At 37.8% G+C, this 20,524-nt stretch overlaps 3 protein-coding genes across 4 annotated transcripts; 2 read left to right on the top strand and 1 right to left on the bottom strand.

Moving 5' to 3' along the window:
• Window positions 1-740: 740 nt before the first annotated feature.
• LOC127432926 (vacuolar protein sorting-associated protein 51 homolog) lies at window positions 741-10,958 on the top strand. The gene is given in 12 exon segments (XM_051684453.1): window positions 741-1,069; window positions 1,457-1,498; window positions 1,500-1,587; window positions 2,724-2,870; window positions 3,033-3,252; window positions 4,537-5,428; window positions 5,575-5,790; window positions 5,889-5,972; window positions 6,069-6,203; window positions 8,587-8,708; window positions 9,992-10,079; window positions 10,207-10,958. Coding segments are annotated over 12 exon segments (2,472 nt in total). The 5' UTR covers window positions 741-892; the 3' UTR covers window positions 10,468-10,958.
• A 272-nt stretch (window positions 10,959-11,230) lies between these two features.
• LOC127432886 (delta(14)-sterol reductase TM7SF2-like) lies at window positions 11,231-18,100 on the top strand. Its single transcript, XM_051684390.1, has 11 exons — window positions 11,231-11,326; window positions 11,593-11,658; window positions 11,774-11,970; window positions 12,069-12,123; window positions 14,872-15,066; window positions 15,197-15,300; window positions 15,500-15,619; window positions 15,758-15,926; window positions 16,429-16,509; window positions 16,704-16,826; window positions 17,039-18,100. The coding sequence occupies exons 2-11, from the start codon at window positions 11,598-11,600 to the stop codon at window positions 17,197-17,199; spliced, it is 1,266 nt and encodes a 421-aa protein (XP_051540350.1). The 5' UTR covers window positions 11,231-11,326; window positions 11,593-11,597; the 3' UTR covers window positions 17,200-18,100.
• Window positions 18,101-18,231: 131 nt separating this feature from the next.
• On the bottom strand, window positions 18,232-20,434 carry LOC127432885 (uncharacterized). 2 transcript variants are annotated; one of them, XM_051684388.1, is made up of 2 exons: window positions 20,289-20,428; window positions 18,232-20,145 (listed from the first exon to the last, which is right to left on the bottom strand). In XM_051684388.1, exon 2 carries the CDS (start codon window positions 20,095-20,097, stop codon window positions 18,415-18,417), a length of 1,683 nt encoding a protein of 560 aa, XP_051540348.1. In that variant the 5' UTR covers window positions 20,098-20,145; window positions 20,289-20,428; the 3' UTR covers window positions 18,232-18,414. The 2 variants fall into 2 exon arrangements, with proteins under 2 accessions (XP_051540348.1, XP_051540347.1); XM_051684387.1 differs by having other exon boundaries at window positions 18,233-20,157; window positions 20,289-20,434.
• Window positions 20,435-20,524: the final 90 nt, after the last annotated feature.

The raw sequence follows: 20,524 nt of genomic DNA, 5'->3' as shown, positions 1-20,524 counted from the left end.
AATCCACCCCTTCACTACTTTATATCACTGATTTCAATACACTGAAAGTTGATAGTGACTCGCTTTATAACTTAAAAAAGGACTCAAAAGTGTCGTAAAAGTAGTAAAATTGTCGTTTTAAGATTTACGCTTTTCAGTTTCATAAAATTCCATCAAACTGAATTGAGTGATCTTTAACAAAATAAACTAAACTTAATATTAAAAAAATCTTAATTTTAGGTTTTATTAATTTAATTTGATTAAAGTTACACTATTCAATTTGATGGAATTTTATGAAATTAAATGTAAATTTTAAAAATAGACTAAAGTATGTTTTTGAGTGTGTGATGTGTGTCATATTCCGAGTCTTCTGAAGGCATACAATGGTATTTGGTGAGAAAGAAGATGAAATTGAAGTTATTTTACTGTGAACATCTTTAAAAGTGCAAATTTTGTACTTTTGCTTTTGCTTTTCACTTCAGATTTTCACGGTAAAATAATGTAACTCTTATATTGTATGTAGCCGTCGGTACATTCTTCAGATTACTCCTTTTGTGTTCCGCAGAAGAAACACAAACGAGTTTGGAACAGCATGAGGGTGATTAGATGATGACAGAATTTTTATTTTTGCATGAACCATTCCATTCAACAGTAACAAGATTTTCTGATCCAAGTAATATAAAATGTAGTTATATGTGTTAATGTATTATTGTTATATTATTACGCTTAATTCCATGTCTAAAACTTTTATTGTGAAATACTGTCTCCATAAGCGCCATTTTGGATCAGCGCAGCAGTCCCATCAGCAAACTGAGTTGGCAAGTAGCAACCGGAGCTCTCGCAACAGAACAGATGTTTAGGTGATATCTGCCATTCATTAAAGAAATAAAGTCTTTCTCCCGGCGTGGTGAAAATGAGCTCACCCGCAACCCCACCGGATTCAGACCCGACCCGGCGGCGGCGTATGCACAGTATGCTGAAGGTTTACTACGGCCTCAATGAAGAAGGAAAAGCCGCAGAACAAGCCGAATCTCTGGATCCCTGTGATATAAACGGGCCTCATTTCGATCCAGAGGTTTATTTAAATAAGGTAAAGTCTGCAGCTGATAGCGTTGCTGAATAGTAACTGGCGGTGTTTCTTCACGTAGTGCCGGGTATCTGTCAGCTGTTTGCCATTGAAAATGCTGTCACTTTATATTGATATTCTGCATTTTGTGCCACACATAAATAATTGTCCCTTAAGATTAACCTAGTGTGCTTCCTACTTCAAGAGCATTTTTGGTACTCGACTGTGATGCCCAAAATGCCAAACATCTCATAGATTTTTATTTAAGGACATTTATAAAGAAAGCAAGAAATAAATGTAACAGTAACTCAATTGTGTGTCTTATTTGCATGTTTTTAAAGGTTTAGTTCACCTGAAAATGATTCTGTATTGTTCTCTGGTTTGATTTGAAATCATTTGTTTCTGTTTCAGTTGAGGAAGGAATGTTCTCTGACTGAGCTGATGGACCATGAGATGCTGCATGGTGAAGCAGATCAGATCTCTGGACAGTGACATGCAAACCCTGGTTTATGAAAACTACAATAAGTTCATTTCAGCCACAGGTCAGTGCACAGCGGTAAAGCGGTCAATTATGTGATGCTAATTTTTAAATTATTCAAAAATAAAAATAAATAAAATAAAATTTGACTTAAAAGTCATTTTGATTTGGTAGTGCAGAAAAATATAATTTTATTATTTCTACATGTAGGCATACTTTTTAGTTTTTGTTTCTGCTGATAAAAGCCATAAAACATGGACGACCCCTTTGGACCCTCATGACTGTGTGTGACATAAAAATTAAAAAAAATGTTTCTCCCAATTTGGAATGGCCAATTCCCAATGTCCATCATGGTGGCGTAGTGACTCGCCTCAATCTGGGTGATGGAGGACGAATCTCAGCTGCCTCCGCGTCTGAGGCCGTCAACCCGGGAATCTTATAACGTGACTTGTTGAGCGTACGCCACCACGGAGATACAGCGCATGGGGAGGCTTTAAAGTGATCACGAGGAGGTTACCTCGTGTGACCCTACCCTCCCTAGCAACCGGGCCAATTTGGTTGCTTAGGACACCCGGCTGGAGTCACTCAGCACACCCTGGATTTCGAACTAGCGAACTCCATGGGTGGTAGCCAGCGTCTTTACCACTGAGCTACCCAGGCCCCCAAAACTCAATATTTTGACATTTTTAGCATATGTGGTGTAACCCTGAGAAAATATCTTGATATTTGCCACTCAAAAATTCATGACATTTGGCAAAAATATTGTATAGCTTGAAAAAAGTGTTTGAAAACTTTTTTTGAAATGAATAATTAAGTTGCTTACACTCAAGAATAGTACTTTCATATATTTTACTGGATGGTGACACCACATTACATTTTAAAAGTCATAAAATTAATGTTTCTTTGCAGAAAATGTTTTTCAGACATTTTTGAAAACAAATTGGACACCAAGATTAAATTTCTACGAACTTGACGCGCGTGCTGAAAACTAGATTTTTAAAAGATTTCTCATTTGTATCACCTCCGACAACCTTATTTATCAATGACTCACATATGTACGGAATTGGTGTGGGAGTCCAGAATTGTAGTTATCTAATTCTAGTTAGTTTCTGTTTTTCTTCTACATTTCTCATGCATTACACCAAATTCGTCCTGTTATTCTTCTCTGAATACTTCCGGATGCCTAATTATGCTCCATAGACACAATCAGAAAAATGAAGAATGACTTCAAGAAGATGGAAGATGAGATGGACTGCTTGTCTGCAAACATGGCCGCCATCACAGAGTTTAGTGCCCGCATTAGTGGGACACTGCAGAACCAACATGCACAGATCACCAAACTGTCAGGTATGAATATTCAAATAACAAACATATGATCCATCTCACAGGCAGTTACTGATAGTATACAAACCAAAATATTTTCAAACCATATCAGTCACTCTCATATAAATCTTCAGAGCTTGAGTGTGTTTTATTTCAACTCGTGTCACTTTCTCTTCCTCTGTGTAGGTGTCCACACTCTCCTGTGTAAGCTGCAGTTCCTGTTTGAGCTGCCAGCAAGGCTCAATAAGTGTCTGGAGCTGCAGGCCTATGCTCAGGCAGTGAGCGCCCACCGGACGGCACGATGTGTTCTGCAGCAGTATAGTCATATGCCCTCTTTCAGGGGCATCCAGGATGACTGTCATGTCATTATGGAGCAGCTTGCTCAGCAGTTGCGGCAGAAATTCAGGTCTGCGGTCTCTATGTTGTTATGTGACTTTTGTAATCATCTGTCTGAGACTAAGTTAAGAGGCCTTGTCTAGTGCAATACAGGCAGAAGCATCTGCACTAACTTAATACCAAAACTAAATAGTGTCAGAATTTTATTTTTGGGTGAACTACTCATTTAACTGTGCCAAACAATGCATTGAGTTGTAACAGCAAGATTTAGGTGAGAGAAGCAGTTTCATTGTTGCTCATGGCAAGCAACGGCATAAAGGAAAATTAAATTGCAATATTCGAATAGTGTTTTCACTAGTCGAATATTTAAAGCCGAATGTGTACTCGATTAATCAATAACTTGTGCACAACCCTAGATGAAACCATGGAGATAGAGTGCCTCAACATATTTAAAGGAATATTCTGGGTTCAATACAAGTTAAGCGCAGTCAAAAGCATTTGTGGCATAATGTTGATACCACAAAAATGTATTTTGATTTGCCCCTCCTTTTCTTTAAAAAAAAGCAAAAAGTGAATGGGGGCCAATTTTTGAACTTTAAAATACTCACTTTTTCAAAAGTATTGCCACAAGACACAAACAATATGCGTATAAACACGATTTTAGTGAGAGAAAATCACTTATTAACCTTTTCTGTGTACATTTATAGCTAATTTTACATCTTTGTTGCCATGACGATGTAATGTGACTGTAAAATGACAATTTAAACAACTTTACAGCTCAAATAATACATGAGTTTTAAGAAGAAGAATTAATGCAAGTGCTTTTATAAAATTAGAAGCTTCACATTTCTGCCTTTTAAAACCTCCAAAAATTGACCACATTCACTTCCATTATAAGTGCCTCACTGTAACCTCCATTTTTGCGTTTTTTTCAAGAAAAGGAGGGAGGAGTCTAAATAAATGAGTGAAAATCAATATTATCCCACACGTGCTGTTGATTGAACTAAACTTGTATTTAACCCGGAACATTTCTTTAACTAAGATAAAACAAGTCTTAGGGATGCACCGAAATGTTGGCTGTTGAAAGAGGAAAAATAGCAGAAAAACGTTGCCAAAAATTTGAACAGAAACCTTACTTTAAATCTGGTGGACACACTTTAAAGGGCAGAGTTAAAAAAAAAATGTAACATGTCTAATTGAAAATCTAATTTCAGTTTCTGTTTTCAGTCCAGTGTGTCCAGAATCATTTTGGTGCATCATTACCAAGTCTAGATGGTTCTGACAACAGAACATTATTGAATATGGAAAAAGTGGTCCTTTACGATGGATCTTCTCTAACTTGATTTGCTTGCAGGGATGGTGGTTCGAGTGCTAAGGATCTCTCAGAATGTGTTGAGCTTCTTCTGCAGTTAGATGAACCAGCAGAGGAGCTTTGTGACAAGTTCATAAGCCACGCCCAGTCCAGATTGGAGGCGGACCTCCAGGGATTGGAGGCGGAGCTTAAAGACTCAACAGTTGCTGATACTGGTGGAAACTTTGCCCAAAAAACAAGTCCTGGATCAAATCCTGTCTCTCCATCTAACACCTCTGCGTTCAATCCTTTCCTCTCTCCTACTGCCGGAACAGACATTCTAGAGTTTGTAGATCGAGGCTGTAATGAGTTTGTTAGCAACCTTTGTTTGGTTATTGCCTCCTATCAAGAGTTGTTCATCAACCGTCCACAGGAGTGCGAATTAGCTTCGAAGAACATTCCTGAGATGGCTAATGGCAAGCTACATGTATTTGTCGACACCCTGGCTGCTAGATATTTCTCTTTGGTGGAACGAAGGATACAGGAAGAAAAAGGGGTGGGAGATAACTCCTTATTAGTGAGAGCTCTGGACCGCTTCCATCGCAGATTGCAGGCCATATCTAAACTACTTCCTGGGTCAGCGGTGCCCAGCCAAGGAACTGAGATTGTGGTGCGGGCTGCAAGAGAGAGAATCAAACAGTACCTGTCTGCCTTACAAACCTTCTACCATGACAGCCTTACTGATGTAAGACAGGCTTTGGCTGCCCCACGCCTATCAGCGGGTGGGGCCAGCGCATCAGGAGGAGGGGCTACAAGTAAAGATGCCCCACCCAGTCTGCCAGATCTGCTGACTTCCTTGTCAAACTTTATTCTCAATCAGTTAAAGTCTGTATTAGCCTCAGTGCATCACTTTACAGCAAAGGACATCACGTTCTCCAACAAGCCTTATTTCAAGGTAAAGGATATTGTCATTATATGGATGTTGAAATAAATACCTTAACAAAGTTTGATTAGGCTTGTCATTTTAATACTGGACAGTTAAAGTACTGTTGTTCCATGTTTTGTCTTCTGTCTAATACCTGTTTCATTTGTTTCTCTTAGGGTGAGTTTTGCAGTCAAGGTGTGCGTGAGGGTCTGGTGGTAAGCTTTATTAAGTTCATTTGCCAGTCGTCTCGGCAGTATTGTGAAAGTGCTGGTGACAGAGGTGGCTCCACCCCCCCTGCTCTCCTTCTGTTGCTCTCTCGTCTCTGTCTGGATTACGAGACATCCACCATCTCATACATCCTAACGCTCACAGACGAACAGTTTCTAGTACAGGTATTCTATATCCAACATATTCTGATAACCTCCTTATTGATGAACTGATGACAAAATCTCTGACTGAGGTTAAATGCTGAATTTTCCTTTCTTAATAGCATCACACTCCGGTAACTCCAGTTACAGCACTTTGTGCAGAGGCCAGAGAGGCTGCACAAAAACTATTGAATCACTATGTGAAGGTAAGAAAAAGTCAGTCTGATACCTTCCAGAGAAATTTATTTTGGGGTAGGAGATTGTTGGACAACATTTGCTGATTTGGCTTTATTTTGATGCAGGTTCAGGGATTAATTATATCTCAGATGTTGAGGAAGAGTGTGGAAACGAGAGACTGGGTGAACACCATCGAACCTCGAAATGTCCGGGCTGTAATGAAGAGAGTGGTGGAAGATACCACCTCTATTGATGTACAGGTGATGCATGTTTAAGACCACCAACTGATAGACCACTAACAGTGTATGTACATGCATCACAGAAGATTTATGTCATTTTCTGTGAAAGTCATGGACATTTCTACCTCAGTGTCATTTCCACCACATCTCAAATTCTGTATTGTGTTTAATATAATTCTTTGATGGAAATGACATTAAGTTTTTGAAATACAATGTCTCACACCTTTGTCTTGCTAACATTTTCCATACAGTGAATATTGGTTTAACACTTTTTGCATAATTTGGAAAAATTACAGCTTAATTGGAAATGGTGGGCAAAAAAAACAAAAAAACAATTCTACTCAAGTGAAATTTATGTTGATTTTTTTTTAAACATCACTTGTCTCATATAATCTCAAGCATGTTCTTTCCATCACTTTTATCGACTTGGTTAACAAGTACACCACCTTCTGAAGAAAAAAAAAAACTTATCAAGGGCAAAATTGTTAGATGTGTGGAAATGATGCACAACTGTGGGACATTCATAATTTAAAAAAAAAATAATAATAATATATATATATATATATATATATACATATAGATTATCATAGTTTTAAACGTAAAAATTTGTGTTTTTTTTTTTTATAATAGATTTTCATAGTTTAATATTGAACGTCATAAAAGGCATTTGAAGACAAAGAACCAAAAATAGAATATGAAGACCTCATATTTAGTTTTAATGAGACCTTAACATAAAACAAAGGCAATCGGAGTAAACACAAAATACATTTTTTAAAAGATAATGTTAATTATTGAAGCAAAAAAGTTATCCAATACCAACTGGGCCTGTGTGAAAAAGTATTTGCCCCTTAGTTACTAAATCCCCAAATCTATGAAACTGCATTCATAATGGGGTTCAGCTGGACTAGACACACCCGGGCCTGATTACTGCCACCCTGTTCAATCAAATCAACAACTAAATAGAACTTTTTCAGCAGCATGAAGATGGCTAAAAGGTCTCACCCAGTAGCACACTGTGCCATGGTCAAAAGAAATTCCAGAAATGATGAGGAAAAAGGTGACTGAAATGTATCAGTCTGGGAAGGGTTACAAAGCTATTTCAAAAGCTCTTGGACTCCAAAGAACCACAGTGAGAGCCAATATGTCCAAATGGAGAAAACTTGGCACAGTAGTGAACCTTCCCAGAAGTGGCCGACCTTCCAAAATTCCTCCAAAATCACAGCAACGGCTCATCCAGGAATTCACGAAAAAGCCAAGGTCAACATCCAAGGAACTGCAGGCCTCTCTCGTATCAATAAAGGTCACTGTTCATGACTCCACTATCAGAAAGACACTGACCAAAAATGGCATCCATGGAAGGGTGGCGAGGTGAAAACCACTGCTAACCTAGAAGAACATTAAGGCTCATCTGAATTTTGCCAAAATACACCTTGATGATCCTCAAACCTTTTGGGAGAATGTGCTGTGGACTGATGAGTTGAAAGTGGAACTGTCTGGAAGACAGGGGTCCCGTTACATCTGGTATATATCAAACACAGAAATCCACAAAAGGAACAATATACCTACGGTCAAGCATGGTGGTGGTAGTGTGATAGTGTGGGGATGCTTTGCTGATTCAGGTCCAGGGCAACTTGCAATAATTGAGGGAAACATGAATTCTGCTCTCTACCAGAAAATCCTAAAGGAGGACGTCCGGTCATCTGTCAGTGAGTTGAAGCTCAAGCGCAACTGGATTATGCAGCATGACAATGATCCAAAGCACAGGAGTAAGCCCACCTCTGGATGGCTCAAAAGAAGCAAAATGAAAGTTTTGGAGTGGCCTAGTCAAGGTCCTGACTTGAACCCAATTGAGATGCTTTGGCAGGACATTAAACAGGCACTTCCTGCTCGAAAACCCTCCAGTGTGGATGAACTAAAGCAGTTCTGCAAAGATGAGTGGGCCAATATTCTACCACAGCATTATGAAAGACTGATCTCCAGTTATCAGAAGTGTTTGGTTGCAGTTGTTGCTGCTAAAGGAGGCACAACCAGCTATTAAGTTTAAGGGGGCAGTTAGTTTTTCACATGGGTGATATAGGTGTTGGATAACTTTTTTGCTTCAATAAAATATATATATATATATATATATATATATATATATATATATATATTTGAAAACTTTATTTTGTGTTTACTCAGGTTGACTTTGTTTTATGTTATCTCGTTTGAAGATCTAAAACAATTTAGTATGAAAAAGACATAGAAGAAATAGAAGAAACCGGGAAGGGGACAAATATTTTTTCACAGCACTGTATCTACCCATTGTGCTCTTATCCATGTAAAATTATATTTCCATAAGCCAATAATTGTAATGGTTTTTTGTTTCCCCTGTTTTTTCTGTCTGTATTGTATTTGTTTTCCCTAGGTTGGACTGCTTTATGAGGAGGGGGTTCGGAAAGCCCACAGCAGTGACTCCAGCAAACGTACCTTCTCTGTGTACAGCAGCTCTAGACAACAGATTCGATATGCACCAAGTTACACTCCCAGGTACAGGATCACTTCACTTAATATACTGACTAAAAACAAAATCAATTTTAAGATATTACAGGAATAATCTGGGTTCAAAACAAGTTAAACTCAATCAAAAGCATTTAAGGCATAATGTTGATTACTACATAAATTAATTTTGACTCGTCCCCCCTTTTCTTTAAAAAAAATAAAATAAATAAAATCTTGAGTTATATTGAGGCACTTACAAGGGAAGTGAATAGGGCTAATCTGTAAACATTAAAATACTCACTATTTCAAAAGTGTTATCACAAACAATGTGTGTGAACATGATTTTAGCGTGATAACATGTACTAACCTTTTCTCTGTAAAATTATATCCAATTTTACAACTTTCTTGCCATGACAAAGCCTAAAACCTAAAACGACCATAAAAACGATTTAACGAACTTCACAGCTCAAATAATACAGATTACAAATAATACAAAACATAGTTTAATGTAAGTGCTTCTATAAAATTATAAGTTTCACATTTCTGCCTTTAAACCCTCCAAAAAATTGGCTCAATTTACTTCCATTGTAAGTGCCTCACTGTAACTATGATATTTGCTTTTTTTAAAGAAAATGAGGGATGAATGTAACACTATTCAAATTACTTTAAATTGTAACTGTAGTGGAATACAGTTACTTATATTTTGTATTTTAAATACATATTCCCGTTACATGTATTCCGTTACTCCCCAACCCTGGCCGCAAGACATAAACTATATGCATGTAAACATGATTTTAGTGTGATAAAATGACTTACTAACCTTTTCTGTGTAAAGTTGTTTACAGTTTTACGACTTTGTTGTACGATATAAACAACTTTACAGCTCAAATAATACAGTTCACAAATAATACAAAACAGAGTTTTAACAGAACAATTAATGTGTTAAGTGCTTTTATAAATTATAGGCTTCACATTTCTGCCTTTAAACCCTCCAAAAATTGGCCCCATTTACTTCCATTATAAGTGCTACTGTAACCTCCATTTTGTTTTTTGTTTTTAAGAAAAGGAGGGATGAATCAAAATAATTTTGGTGGTAATCAACATTATGCCATAAGTGCTGTCAATTGAGCTTAACTTGTATTGAACCCAGAAAATATTCCTTTCAGTTGTTAACAAGGGCCAGTTTGCCAGCCTACTTTGGTATTTGACACTGACAGGCGTCCAGTTTCATAAAAAAATAAAAAAATGATTGGAATATCAGTAGTCACAAAGAGCACATATACTTATTTGGAATCCATTTGTAAATTACTTGTATTTTTAAATTGTTCCAGTGCTCCAATGGACACAAACCTGCTTAGTAACATTCACAAACTGTTTTCTGAGAGGATTGACATCTTTAGTCCAGTTGAGTTCAACAAGGTAGGATTGACAGTGTTTAATCTCTCTTTTAACTATTAGCAAAGTATTCATATTTCAAATGCTAACTGAGCTATGTAAAATTTCAGAAGTGTCAAATTCTGTATAACTAATTTCTCTCTTGTCCTAGGTCTCAGTGCTAACTGGCATCATTAAGATTAGTCTGAAGACATTACTTGAATGTGTCCGTCTCCGTACATTTGGCCGTTATGGCCTGCAGCAAATCCAGGTGGATTGCCACTACCTGCAGATGTACCTGTGGCGGTTTGTGTCTGATGAGAACTTGGTGCACTTCCTGTTGGATGAGATTGTGGGTAGTGCCGCCCACCGTTGCCTGGACCCCTCTCCAATGGAGCAAAGTGTCATTGAGGTCATCTGTGAGAGAGGGTAGAGAGGGACAAAGATTATCGTTGACAACCTTTAAACTGTTAGGGTTGGGTTTTAGTTTCCTTATAACTACAAACCAATTTGTGGAATACTTGAAATTCAGTTTTCATGTAATTGAAAAGAGTATTAAAGGAATAGTTCAGACAGCTGGACTGAAGGTGGCTGGATTGAAACTGGAATGAACATTTGTTTAACCCTTTGCTTGAGTCTGACTCTTCGAAGGAAGCTAAGCATTTGGGTGTGGACATTTGTGTGTATTGGGTGCTAAGATGAAATGTTGTGACCTCTTGAACACAACGTAGCATTAAAAGTAAAAGATAACCCACGAATTTCACTGTCGAATACGTCAAATCACTGTCTGTCTTACTACATTTAAAGGTAAGATGATCTGTCTATAAAAATAAAGTCAGTAAATTAAGATCTTTTATTTTTTTTTTTTTTTTTTTTTATGGTTGATTCATGAGTATGACTGTAAAGGCTGCTGAATGTTATGTATTTAATAAACATAATACACAAAAACGTTGTGTCTCGCAGTTCCTTGGGAGGAGAAACCCACATTTTACATCATCTTTCTCTGCTGTTGTTGAATGTAATGTAAATGAAGCCAGACAAGACTCTCTCTCATCATTGGTCAGAAAAACATTGGGGGCGGATTCGTCCGTTGTTTTCTTAATCTGATTGGTTCGCTGTCTGCCTCTCCACACTCTTCTGATTACAGCGGTAAACGCTGATTGGTCAGATACATTAAAGGCCGAAAGCGTGTTTGGGGCGGAACTACGCATGCGTCGTCGCCTCCTCCTCCTCAGTCATATAGTGATGAACACAGTCTCTATACAATTTAATTATTTCGTGGGGAAAGACAGGTAAGAGAAAAATACCCTCTGTGAATGTATGTGTACGATTTCAATTACTAATGGCTTACGACGCGGTTATTAGTTTGATTCATTGAAGTCTACGCGCATATAAGCGTGGTTACTACGCCTATGTTACACAACTACTGCAATAAAACAGCTGCGCTGTAGCTTAAATTATATACTGTCGTATATTGTGACTGCAGACTGCTTTATGTACACTTCTGTCAGCTAGTGCTGAATGTTTTAGTTTTCACTGCATCTTTGTCCACAAACAGATAAAATGAAGTCTAACAAACACAAGTCATCACACTCAACTGAAAGGGAATTTGGAGGTGCTTTTGGTGAGGGATTTTTATTTTACATACATGCATGTGTACACGTGTATGCAGTGACCCTCTTTTCTGATTTATCATGTTTCTTAGCCTTTATTAATTGCATATCTCCTCACCTGTCCAGGTGCCACCTGCATCCCTGTGTTCCTGCCTTTGACAGTTCTGTACCTGCTGAGTGTGTGTCGGTCCCCAGCAGCCAGTGTCCTGCAGTGGCCTCCTCCTCTACCCCCCACAGCCCAGTTATGGGACCCTGTGGCAGCTGTTCTGATTGCAGGATGGATCGCCTTGCAGAGTTTTCTCTACATGCTGCCGGTGGGAAAGGTGAGAGGTGATCCTGAATTTGTTTTTTTATGGTCTTCCTTGCTCTAAAACACATTCAAATGGGCTATGTTATGCCTAACTGATTTATTTGTTAATAGGTTTCTGAAGGATTGGTCCTCAGAGATGGATCCAGACTGAAATATCCCATTAATGGTAATGTAAGCTGTCGATCTGAAACGTCCTCCTTTGTTAACTTTTCCAATAGGCCTATACAGATTGAATATGGTGGGCAACAGTGGCGGATTTAGGCATGGGCGGCACGACGCACAATACAAGTTAAGTTTAATCGACAGCATTTGTGGCATAATGTTGATTACCACATAAATTCATTTTGACTCGTCCTTCCTTTTCTTAAAACAAAAAAGCACAAATCTGGGTAACAGTGTGGCACTTACAATGGAAGTGAATGGGGCCAATCTGTAAGTGTTAATACTCACTGTTTAAAAAGTATAGCCGCAAGCATTGGGAGGGTTACTTTTGAAATGTATTCCACTACAGATTACAGAATACATGCTGTAAAATGTAATTTGTAACGTATTCTGTTAGATTACTCAAGGTCAGTAACGTATTCTAAATACTTTGGATTACTTCTTCAGCACTGGTAGATTTTTTCACTTGATTTGACTATAAAAACTCTGCCAGTACAGTAAGACAAAATACACGTTAAAAATACATTCTCTGAAAAACCTAAATATCTTATGCAGTGTTGTTTCTAAAACAAGATAAATCAAATTGATCTTATTTTAAGGATTTTTAGATATTTTTACAGGAAAACAATACAAACATTATTATCAAGAATATGATTTTTGCCCTAATATCAAAGGTCTTACTAGAAAAAATAAATTATGATCCATCGTGAATTTTCTTGATAAAAAAATATGATCGTGCCTGGTAACGTGCATGTAAAATGGCTAAAAATAGCATTTTAGCTTAGCGTAAAGCTGACAATTTACACAATGTTTATTTCTATTTCTTCTGCTCCAAACTTACTTCAAACTTCTTCTCTGTCTGCTCGTATGAATGTAACACATCATAAGAAAGTGTTTCACCGCTGTTCAAATGCACTTTGGATCACATCATTTATATGAATAAATGTTTTCCATCTGAAAGGACAAAATATTAAATGAAACAAATGACAATAAAATGCAAAGTAATCTCTTCAGTAATCAAAATACTTTTTGAATGTAACTGTATTCAAATTACTTTAAATTGTAACTGTAGTGGAATACAGTTACTTATATTTTGTATTTTAAATACGTATTCCCGTTACATGTATTCCGTTACTCCCCAACCCTGGCCACAAGACATAAACTATATGCATGTAAACATGATTTCAGTGTGATAAAATGACTTACTAACCTTTTCTGTGTAAAGTTGTTTACAGTTTTACAACTTTGTTGTACGATATAAACAACTTTACAGCTCAAATAATACAGTTCACAAATAATACAAAACAGAGTTTTAACAGAACAATTAATGTGTTAAGTGCTTTTATAAATTATAGGCTTCACATTTCTGCCTTTAAACCCTCCAAAAGTTTGCCCCATTTACTTCCATTATAAGTGCTACTGTAACCTCCATTTTTTTATTTTATTTTTTTAAGAAAAGGAGGGATGAATCAAAATAATTTTGGTGGTAATCAACATTATGCCACAATTACTGTCGATTGAGCTTAAAGGGATAGTTCACCCAAAAATGAAAATAATTTTTGTCAAACATTATCATTATCATGATTTACTCATCCTCATGCCATCCCAAATGTGTATGACTTTTTTCTTCTGAACAACACAAATAAAGATTTTTAGAATATCTCTACTCTGTAGGTCTATTCAATGCAAGTGAATGGGTGCCAAAAGTTTGGAGCTCCAAAATCAACATAAGGCTAACATAAAAGTACTCCAGACGACTCTGGTGGTTAAATCCATGTCTTCAGAAGTGATATGATAGGTGTGAGTGAGAAACAGATAAATATTTAAGTCCTTTTTTACTATAAATTCTCCCTGCTCTGTCAATCTTTACTTTATTTTCACTTTCACCTTCTGTTTTTGGTGATTCACATTCTTCATGCATATCGCCCCCTACTAGGAAGGGAGGAGAATTTATGACAAAAAATGACTTAAATAGTGATCTGTTTCTCACCCACACCTATCATATCGTGTCTGAACACATGGATTTAATCACTGGAGTCATATGGATTACTTTTATTCTGCCTTTATGTGGATTTTGGAGCTTCAAAATTTTGGCACCCATACACTTGCATTGTGAGAACCTACAGAGCTGAAATATTCTAAAAATCTTTGTTTGTGTTCTGCAGAAGAAAGAAAGTAATACACATCTGGGATGCCAGGAGGTTGAGTAAATCATGAGAGAAATTACATTTTGGGTGGACTATAACTTTAACTTGTATTGAACCCGGAATATTCCTTAAAAGGGATAGTCAACTAAAAAAATAAACAAAAATTTGGTAATCAGTAACTCACCCTTATGTTGTTACAAAGTTGTCTGATTTCCTTCCATGGACTACAAAAGGAGATGTTAGGCAGAACGTAATACTCAGTCACCTCTCACTTTCATAGCATCTATTTTCCATTCAACAAAATCGAATGGAGACTGAGGATAACACTCTGCCTAACACCTCCCTTTGTGTTCCATGGAAGGAAGTTAAATGGGTTTGAAACAACATGAGGGTGAGTAAATGATGACAGAATTTTTTTTGGGGGGGTGAAGTAACCTTTTAAGTACATTGAAGTTATAGCAAGCTTTTGCAAAAAACAACAACAAAAAAAAAAAAACAGTTGTGTATATACATGACATGTTTAAACTTTAATGTCCTCTGTTTCTTGTTTATACAATAAACAGGAGATAAAGGGAAATTATTTTCTTTTCACCTTTATTTTTAAGGTTTCCATGCCTTATGGATAACTGCTATCCTGCTGTCAGTGTGCCTTTGGCTTGGGATGCCACTCGGGTATCTGTTCGAGCTCATGTTGCCGCTAGCCATATGTGCCATTTCTGTGTCCTACCTGCTGTCTTTGTACCTGTATATCCGCTCCTTCTGGGCCTCTAAACATGCCTTATCTCTTGGAGGAAACACAGGTGAGTGTTATTAAGTCTTATAATGCAGACAGATCATCTGGCAGTTATTAAACACAATACTTCGAAATGTTCCAGATGTCTTTACATTTCTTCATATTTGCCTTCTCACAGTTTACATTGTTATTTATAGGAAATCCCCTGTATGACTTCTTCATGGGGCGGGAGCTGAACCCCCGCATAGGAAACTTTGACTTGAAATATTTCTGTGAACTCAGACCTGGATTAATTGGCTGGGTAAGAGTCTAAAAAAAAATTCACACATATATAGCTCTAGACTGGCCCAGATACTTCACAGCAGAAGACCCTCATGGTTCCGTACAGCTGGTTCAGATTATGCATGTTTTAAAGTACTATGTTGATTACTAGTTGAACAAACACCAAAGTATTTGAACCCATATGTCTTTCTCTGCTTGCCTGTACTGTTGTTTCTCAGATGGTAATAAACCTGGGGATGTTGATGAAAGAGGTGGAGCTGGGTGGCTCTCCATCTCTTGCTATGCTTCTTGTGAACTTCTTCCAGCTGCTCTATGTGACAGATGCTCTGTGGAATGAAGTACGTGACAACTAGACTGGTCTGATAAGTTCTGAAATGCTTTTTATTATGTTGAAAGGAAATATTTAGGATATAGAGAATGAGGGACAAACATTTATCCTACTTATTCCACATTCTGCTTTTTCCTTGTCTATGCAGGAAGCTGTTCTTACTACTATGGATATTGTGCATGATGGATTTGGGTTCATGTTGGCGTTTGGTGATCTGGCCTGGGTTCCTTTCACATATTGTCTTCAGGCCATGTTTTTGGTTGTGCACCCTCAGTCACTTAGTATCCTTGGAGCAGCGGGAATTATCCTTCTAAATGGTAATGTTATGTAATCCACAGTTATTTTTTGTACTTGCGATTTAAAGGAATAGTTCACCCAAAAATGAATATTCTCTGGAGACTGCTGATGTTAAGCCTTATATTTTGATATTCTCACCCAAAACTGATTGAATCGCTTCAGAAGACAGGGATTACACCACTGGAGTGGTATGGATTACTTTTATGTTGCCGTTATGTGCTTTTTAGAGCTTCAAAGTTTTGGTCACCATTCACTTGCATTGTATGGACCAACAGAGCTGAAATACTCTTCTAAAAAGGGTTAGTGGGTTTTTGTGTTCTGCAGAAGAAAGAAAGTCATACACATCTGGGATGGCACGAGGGTGAGTAAATGATGAGAGAATTTTCATTTTTGGGTGAACTATCCCTTTAAGATAATATAATTTTCTCTTGTAGCACTGCAAGTTTGCTTTAAGTTTGCTTTTATTTTCCCACATAGATAAACAATCCGATCTCTAACCCTTCTCTGTCCAATCTTTTACAGGAATTGGTTTTTACATCTTCCGGAAGTCCAACTCTCAGAAAAACCAATTCAGGAGAGACCCCACACATAAAAGTGTAGCACGTCAGTATTACATAATGCACATTGCTGATTATAATAATATGCTATATACTTTGATTTTTTAATCCAATGAGCATTGTTCTTGAACACATTATCAGTATGTAACTAAACATAGTGGAGACCAAATGAAGGCCTACATGTGGAGCATATATAATGAATTCCATCCATCCTCCTTTTTTCTGGCTTTTTACTTGTAGACCTGGAAACTATCGCCACAGCAACAGGGAAGCGTCTGTTGGTGTCAGGATGGTGGGGGTTTGTCAGGCATCCAAACTACCTGGGGGACCTTCTCATGGCTCTGGCGTGGTCCCTGCCATGTGGTAAGTAATGGGTCGAGTTATTTTAACTGCTGTCCCCTGTTTCAGTTATGCATTTATCATGTCTTTGTAATGCATAATAAGGGGTTTTAAAAAGATGAACATCACTGATCATACAGGTCTAAAATACTTGTTTTATAATAGACAAAACAAACACCTTTAAAGTGCTTACCCTCACTCAATACCTTGTTTTTTTGTTTTGTTTGTTTTTTTAGGAATGTCACATATTCTACCTTATTTCTATGTCATATATTTCACCATTCTTCTTATCCACCGAGAGGCCAGGGATGAGAATCATTGCAGAGCCAAGTATGGACTGGCCTGGGACACCTACTGCAAACGAGTGCCCTACAGAATAATACCTTACATTTACTAATTCAGACTGATGTGTTCTGAACAGTTTAAGATCAACAGATTGTTGGATCACAACAAAGCTACAAACAGGACCACTAAAGTATGTTGAAGCTGTCATCCATTTAGATGCAGAATTGGAGGCCACTTCTGGAAATCCACTTTGGATCGACATACTGAGGATCAAAATAAATACTCCAACACAACATAAACCTCTGTCAACAAATGGCATCTATTGATTGCAATTTGCATATGTTGTTTTTTGTTGCATTCTAACCTTGCTAAATATTCATTCAATTGTTTATGAAAAAAAAAATTAGTAAATATATTTTACAATATCATGAGTCTTCGTAGTGTTTTCTGAACCTCTGATTAGTCTGTAGCATCAGGCAATATAAAACGATTGTAAAAGCTATAAAATTACAGCCAGTAGTAATACAACACCAAACATGTGATTTAAATATATATACTCCCATGTCTCTGTTCCACTGGCATACATGTTTAGAGGCATGTTTTGGGTTCAATACCAGTTGAGCTCAATCAGTAACTTTTTTTGGCATAATGTTGATTACCACACAAAAAAATGTTTTTAGACTCGTCCCTCCTTTTCTTTAAAAAAAGCAAAAATCAAGTTTACAGTGAGGCACTTCCAATGGAAGTAAATGGGGCCAATTTTTGGAGGGTTTAAAGACAGAAATGTGAAGCTTATCATTTTATGAAAGCACTTGTATAAATTATTCTGTTAAAAATCACGTATTTGTTTTTGTATGTGTACATTTGAGCTGTAAATTTGTTTAAATCTGCATTTTATGGTTCACAGTGTTACACAATCATGGCAACGAAGTACCCAGAAAATGTTAGTAAGTGATGTAATCACATTAAAATCATGTTAACATGCATATTGTTTGTCTTGTGGCGATACTTTTGAAACAGTGAGTATTTTAACATTTACAGATTGGCCCCATTCACTTCCATTGTAAGTGCCTCACTGGAAACCAGATTTTTGCTTTTTTGAAAGAAAAGGAGGGACGAGTCGAAATATTATTTTTTTTGTTGCGCTTATCATCATTATGCCACATGCTGTCGATTGAGCTTCATTTGATTACACCCAGAATATTCTTTAACTCAGAAAGGAAAAGGTAACATTAGACACATTCTTTTTAATTACTTTAATTCATTACAATTATTTTATAGGTTGTCAGTATTATTTTATACATGTATTATTGTCATAATTACAATCTCACTCAATCTCTTCTATCAACATCGCTTTTCCTCTACATGTTTTCATTCCCTCCTCTAAACCCTCCTTCTCTCTCTGTAATTGCATCCTCTCAACCTCTCTTCTCTCATAGTCCCTCCAAACCCATCCTGCCAGATCCCTCACCACTTTAGGACTCTCTTTGACCCAAGACTGGAAAAACTCACACTTCTTCCAGGCTTGAAAATACATCCGTCTCGTCTGCTTGTCTTCCTTGGCAACAGAAGCCTTCGCTTTATTCAAAGCTGCACGCAGCTGGGACAAAGCTGACAGTGAATATCCTATGGTGTCCTCTCTGCTCTCTCCAGACAGAACATGTGCCACTGCTTCCACCGCTCTTAGCGGAGCTGAAGGGTCATCACCGTCAAAGTATCCTCCTGCAGAAACAGCTGTTATTCCAGCTTCAATAGCTTCTGGGACAGAGTTGAAGACCCGTCCCCCACCCAGAGCCTCTGAAATGGCCAGCACGTCCAGGCAGAACTCCATCAACATTTCTGGTTCTGAGATGTCCCCATTGAAGAGACAAAGCGAGAACGTGTATCCATAAAGAGCATTGACTAGGTTGTACCGCACTAACGGAGATGGGTTTGAGGACAACGTGCGGAGAGGTGAGATTTTGGCACTTATTGGAGGGACATCAGATTTGGATCTATCCTTTTTACTTGCCTCTTTCTTTTTAATAAGCTCCTGTTTTGTTCCTAATTCAGATTTCACTTTACTTGTACCTTCTTCTTTAATGTTTTCAACACTGGTCTTTGTTAGTCCATCTTTTTTCTCATTCACACTGTGCATTTTTTCATCATTCTCAGATTTGATTTCTTCTATAAGTGCTTTAGTCTCTTTCTCATGCCTCTCCCACCAGGGGCTCCACAGGACGACCAGCCCTCCAATACTTCCTCCTTTTACCAGTCCTTCAAATTTCTCCTTCTCCTGGGCAGACAACAAAGACCAGAGCTCCTCCTCTGAGAGAGAGTCAACATCCAGCCCCGCTAACTTCTCTGCTAAATGAACTCCTTCTTCATCACTCCCATCTGTGACATCAATATCTTGCAGTTTTTTCAATATCTCTTGTGCTTCCTGGCTTTTCGTTTCCCCAGCTGATTGAATCTCTGCTAACCTTGAAAGCAACTCCAGAGCATGTGCGTCCCGCTCAGTCACACTAGTTCCAGTCTCTTCCTGCAAGTTCATTAACAAATTCTCCATCCCTCCTTCACTCTGTGCACTTTGTCTGAGTCTTAACAGAATTTCCTGCATCTTGCTTTTCCCTTCTTCATCTGTGACTCCTTGAGATTTCAGCTCCAAAAGCACAGACTCTTTGTAGAACTCCTCTGAGCATCCAGAGTGATCCGGACTCCGGTAACAAGTCAGTCCGCAATATGGGATGTTACACCTGGGGCAGGTGTAACAGGAAGGTTTACATAAACAAAGCCCACATGGCTTTAGAGATGGCGCTACATTTCCATCAGAGGATGCACCCTCTGTCCCATCAGCTGGCGTCAGGGGAGTTTCAGAGGTTCCTCTTTTGGGAAGTAACATCCCATCTTTGGTAATTGTTTCAGGGTCTGTTTCTGACCAGTCACTTAAGTGTTGTTCTTTCTTTGGTGCAATATCCGTCAGTAATGAACGCACACAGGCAGGGATTTTACGTCTAACAACAGGATCCATGAGCAGATCGTTTATCGATGTAGATTGTGCTGGTATAATAGTTATGATCTGCAATTAAAACTAATATATATAAAGTTATAATGATTAAGTAAAACGAGGATAGATATGTAAATAATCACAAATGCAGCGTTAAAATTCAATTACATGTCTACAGCTTTAGTAAACAGTGCAGTTTCCATGCATTTTCTTACCTAATAGACATTTGTGTTTGCGCTCTTGGTATCCACAGAATATCAAATCAATGAAAAAGAAAGGAATATTTTTCATAAGTACTTTCTTATGCCTTCATTCTGACGCCCCACGTTAGAGCGTCGTTGTTTGTCGCAATGTGATGACGTCCTCTTGATTTATGGTGGCTCGCAATCTAAAACAGAGCATTACCGCTACCTTGTGTTAGCAAGGACCAGAGAGTATTCCTTCCTACTAC

Source organism: Myxocyprinus asiaticus, chromosome 42 (genome assembly GCF_019703515.2).
Source record: "Myxocyprinus asiaticus isolate MX2 ecotype Aquarium Trade chromosome 42, UBuf_Myxa_2, whole genome shotgun sequence".
Classification (NCBI taxonomy): Eukaryota; Metazoa; Chordata; class Actinopteri; order Cypriniformes; family Catostomidae; genus Myxocyprinus; species Myxocyprinus asiaticus.
This window is presented reverse-complemented; position numbering and strand designations above follow the sequence as displayed.

Excerpts from the sequence above, each read along its gene's own strand:
- LOC127432886 (XM_051684390.1), top strand. The coding sequence starts at position 11,598 with ATGAAGTCTAACAAACACAAGTCATCACACTCAACTGAAAGGGAATTT. Across the intron at positions 12,124-14,871 it reads ACTGAAATATCCCATTAATG|GTTTCCATGCCTTATGGATA; the intron begins GTAATGTAAGCT and ends TTTATTTTTAAG. Across the intron at positions 16,510-16,703 it reads CACACATAAAAGTGTAGCAC|ACCTGGAAACTATCGCCACA; the intron begins GTCAGTATTACA and ends TTTTACTTGTAG.
- LOC127432885 (XM_051684387.1), bottom strand. The coding sequence starts at position 20,097 with ATGGATCCTGTTGTTAGACGTAAAATCCCTGCCTGTGTGCGTTCATTA.